Source organism: Barbus barbus, assembly GCF_936440315.1.
Source record: "Barbus barbus genome assembly, chromosome: 24".
Taxonomy (NCBI): Eukaryota; Metazoa; Chordata; class Actinopteri; order Cypriniformes; family Cyprinidae; genus Barbus; species Barbus barbus.
The window spans coordinates 29,223,133-29,226,501 of record NC_136752.1 but is presented as its reverse complement, the minus strand read 5'-3'; the positions used below and the strand labels follow the sequence as shown (position 1 = coordinate 29,226,501).

The 3,369-nt window shown below is 40.9% G+C and overlaps 1 protein-coding gene across 1 annotated transcript; it reads right to left on the bottom strand.

Annotated features, from left to right (window-relative positions):
- Positions 1-1,480: 1,480 nt before the first annotated feature.
- Positions 1,481-2,479, bottom strand: LOC306843697 (G-protein coupled receptor 6-like; the record flags this gene model as incomplete). The annotated part of the gene is made up of 1 exon (XM_079375321.1): positions 1,481-2,479. One exon carries the CDS (start codon positions 2,477-2,479, stop codon positions 1,481-1,483), a length of 999 nt encoding a protein of 332 aa, XP_079231447.1.
- Positions 2,480-3,369: the final 890 nt, after the last annotated feature.

Here is a 3,369-nt window from a genome sequence, read left to right as displayed (position 1 = left end):
GGAAGCAATATTATGGATAGAGGACTATTTTAGCCGAAAGCAATGGCTTAAAGTTAAAAACATCATTTTGGATTTATTTATTTTAACTTCTCAAGATGTTAACTGATGGACTGGAGTGGTGTGGATTATTGTGGTGTTTTTATCAGCTGTTTGGACTCTCATTGTGACAGCACCCATTCACTGCAGAGGATCAATTTTTGGTGTACTGTCCCTTTAAATAGATGACATCAAGGCAACCACAATATAGATCTCAATAGATTCAGTATTCTCTTCATTTCCTCATACACATTCACGCTTACAAACACACTTTCAGAAATGAAAAACAGTCCATTTTACTTGAGCTTTTCATGTTTTATTTTGTGTTCATTGTTTTGTATAAAATGTACAGTCATGGACAACTTTACAAAATAGAAAACCCATCAAATGAATGGAGTAACTCGTCAAACACGTAGGCCTACGCAATACTGCTTTGGCATCTAGATTTGTACAGTAAAGTGCAACATGTCGCTTATAAATAAAATAAATATACATTCTTGATACGAGTCGTTGCTTGTTCACAGCGTGTCGAGACGCCCGGGTCTCAGTAAAGTGCAAATGCGCAACAGACACTTTGAGCGCCATATTCATACTTATGCACATACAGGCAACATGAACAAGAGTTTAACCCTATAAAGCCTACTGATACGCAGATTTATAAGACTTCAGTGACCAGCATGAGCAAAACACAATGCCTTCTGTCATTTGATTGATAGTTTAGAGTTTTTTATCCAGTTTGGTGTAATTGTACAAACATCCAGCTTCAGTGTCTTTCTGCTGTCAAATCTTGACTCAAAGTAAAGGTCAGAATAACTGCAGTCATATCTCCAGATGAACTCTTACTGGACTGAAGCAGCTCAGCTTTACTTGATTCTCCATCAATCATTTTCTAGAAAAATCAGTGCGTCTCAAATCTGATCATCAGGATCTTTTGAGGAGCGTTTTCTTCCAGAAGCTTTACTTTCACTGCTCCTCAGCAGAGGAATGATCTTCACAAGCCTCCAAAACATTTCACTTCTGAGGAGGAGCGTTTATTTCTTCATCTCTCAATCAGCATTGGATTGCATTGCATTATATGTTTGGATCATTTCAATCTCATCTTATTAAGACATATTATTGGAGATATAGAGTGACGAATTATATTTTTATCATCAATATCTATAATTTTATGATAGTTGTCTGTTATACAGCTATAAAGATCTCAATGATTTACATTACGACTAGGATATTTTTGCTCAGATTTGGTCCTCTGAATAATATTTAGCTATTTTCCCTCTACATTCTCACTATACGAGCCATAATTTACAGCCACATCTTTACCAATTGGGGGCTCGTCCGGGATTTGAACCAAGACCAAAAAACACTACTGTACAAAACTTTTCAAAAACTGGACTATGATTTCATATGTCAGGCTTTACAGGGTTAAAAACAAAGCACAGAGGATCTAAACCTCGCTGGGCGATCTGGATCGGTACGAGCCGCTGGTATGAAAGCAGCCGCAGAAAAGCATGTAGATGGAGCGCTGGATCTCGGTGTTGCGGTAAGCGTAGATAATGGGGTTGATCATAGAGTTGTAGGTAGCGGGAAGTAGCGTGGCGTATGTGTACACCGATGGATACTCGCGCTCCCCGACCAGACAGTAAATGGCGAAGGGCAGCCAGCTGGCGCCAAACGTGCCCAGGATGATGGCGAGTGTGGAGACGCCCTTCTTGGTGGCCACATAGTGCGAGGTGGTGAAGAAATGCTGCTGCAACGCGATCTGGTGTGCGTGGTGACACACTATCTTGCAGATTTTGAAGTACAGGGTGAGCATGAGTGCGAAGATGACAAAAAACGATGTGGCGAGGAGGGTGAGGTTTGTGCGATTGAGCGGACGCACGATGCTGCAGGTGGATGCATCATCCAAGCAGTTCCAGCCCAAAACAGGCAGCAGTCCCAATCCCAGTGATGCACCCCACGTTCCCACCAGCATCAGATGCACATAATGCAACGTCTTCTCGGAGAAGTACGTCAAGGCGTTGTAGAGCGACAGGTAGCGGTCGACCGTAATAGCTAGTAAGCTACTGATGGACGCTGTGAAGGATGCCACCAGGAATCCAACTGTAATAAGGCTGATGGTCTCGGATGAAACCAGATACTGGAAAGCGAAGTTCAGAATTAATCCCATGCCAGCCAGCAGGTCGGCGGTGGCCAAGCTGCCAATTAGGACGAACATCGGGTTGCGAAGTGTTGGTGTGTAGAAGATGATGGCCACAACGATGGCATTCTCACAGGCGATCACCGTACCAGACAGGCACAGCATGATGTCCCACGGGTTGACGTGAAACTCGAGGGCCGCCGATGAGAGCGCCAGAGTCTGGTTGGCGTCAAAGGCTTCAGCTTCCAGCCATGAGGACTCTGGCGAACCTGCGCCGCTCTCGTTGAGTGCTGCGCTCTCGTTCATCGCTCAGCCTGGACACAAAACAATGATGTCAGATAAGTGGAACCCATTAAACAAATCTATAAATGACATGTAGAGACTAGTACGTTTCATTATATCATTTGCATGAAGAAAATAATCACAAAACATTTGATAAATGCCTTTTAAAAGTTCAAATTTGAAATTCCAGATTCTGCTGGAAAACTGCACAATTGAAACAGAAGACAGAAGTCTTTTGAATGGATATTGCACTAAAATTAAGATATAAAACCACGTTAAGAAGTTTTATTATATGATTTGCATGAAAAAAAATCATGAGATTTGCATGAGAAATCTCATTTGGCCATTGAGAGTCAGTTGGAGCTGTCCATGGTGCTGAATCTCAAACCGTTTCAAGAACAAGACGGAATTAAGCTTTTAATTCGAAAATAGACAACTTTTTAAAACTGTCAAATCTGAGTTCAGTATGTAATCAGCAAAAAATTGCCCATTTGCTAAACGAAAAATAAAAAATAATAAAATATTTGCATGAAGAAATCTCGCCATTGAAAGCCAGTTGGATCTGTCCGTGGTGCTGATTCTCAAAATGTTGTTTTGTGTCCAGAACAAGACGGAATAAAACATGCATTTTGAGGCAAAAATGTATTTTAAAAGTTTGTTTTAAATCACATTATGTTGGCTAAACGAACACAAATCCATCTCTACGGTATTTGATGATTGAAAATCAAAAGTCGCTTTCACTCACGAAAGAAGAAATTACAGCGTTTGTTTGTGCATAAACATCTTTTAAAAGTTGCAAACTCTTCAGTATTACAATCTGCAAAAATTGTGCAGTTGCTGTCCTACTTTTTCCTTCATATGAACGGATATGTGGGCCGATGTGAATCTCTTTATGGGACTTCATGCTTAAATTA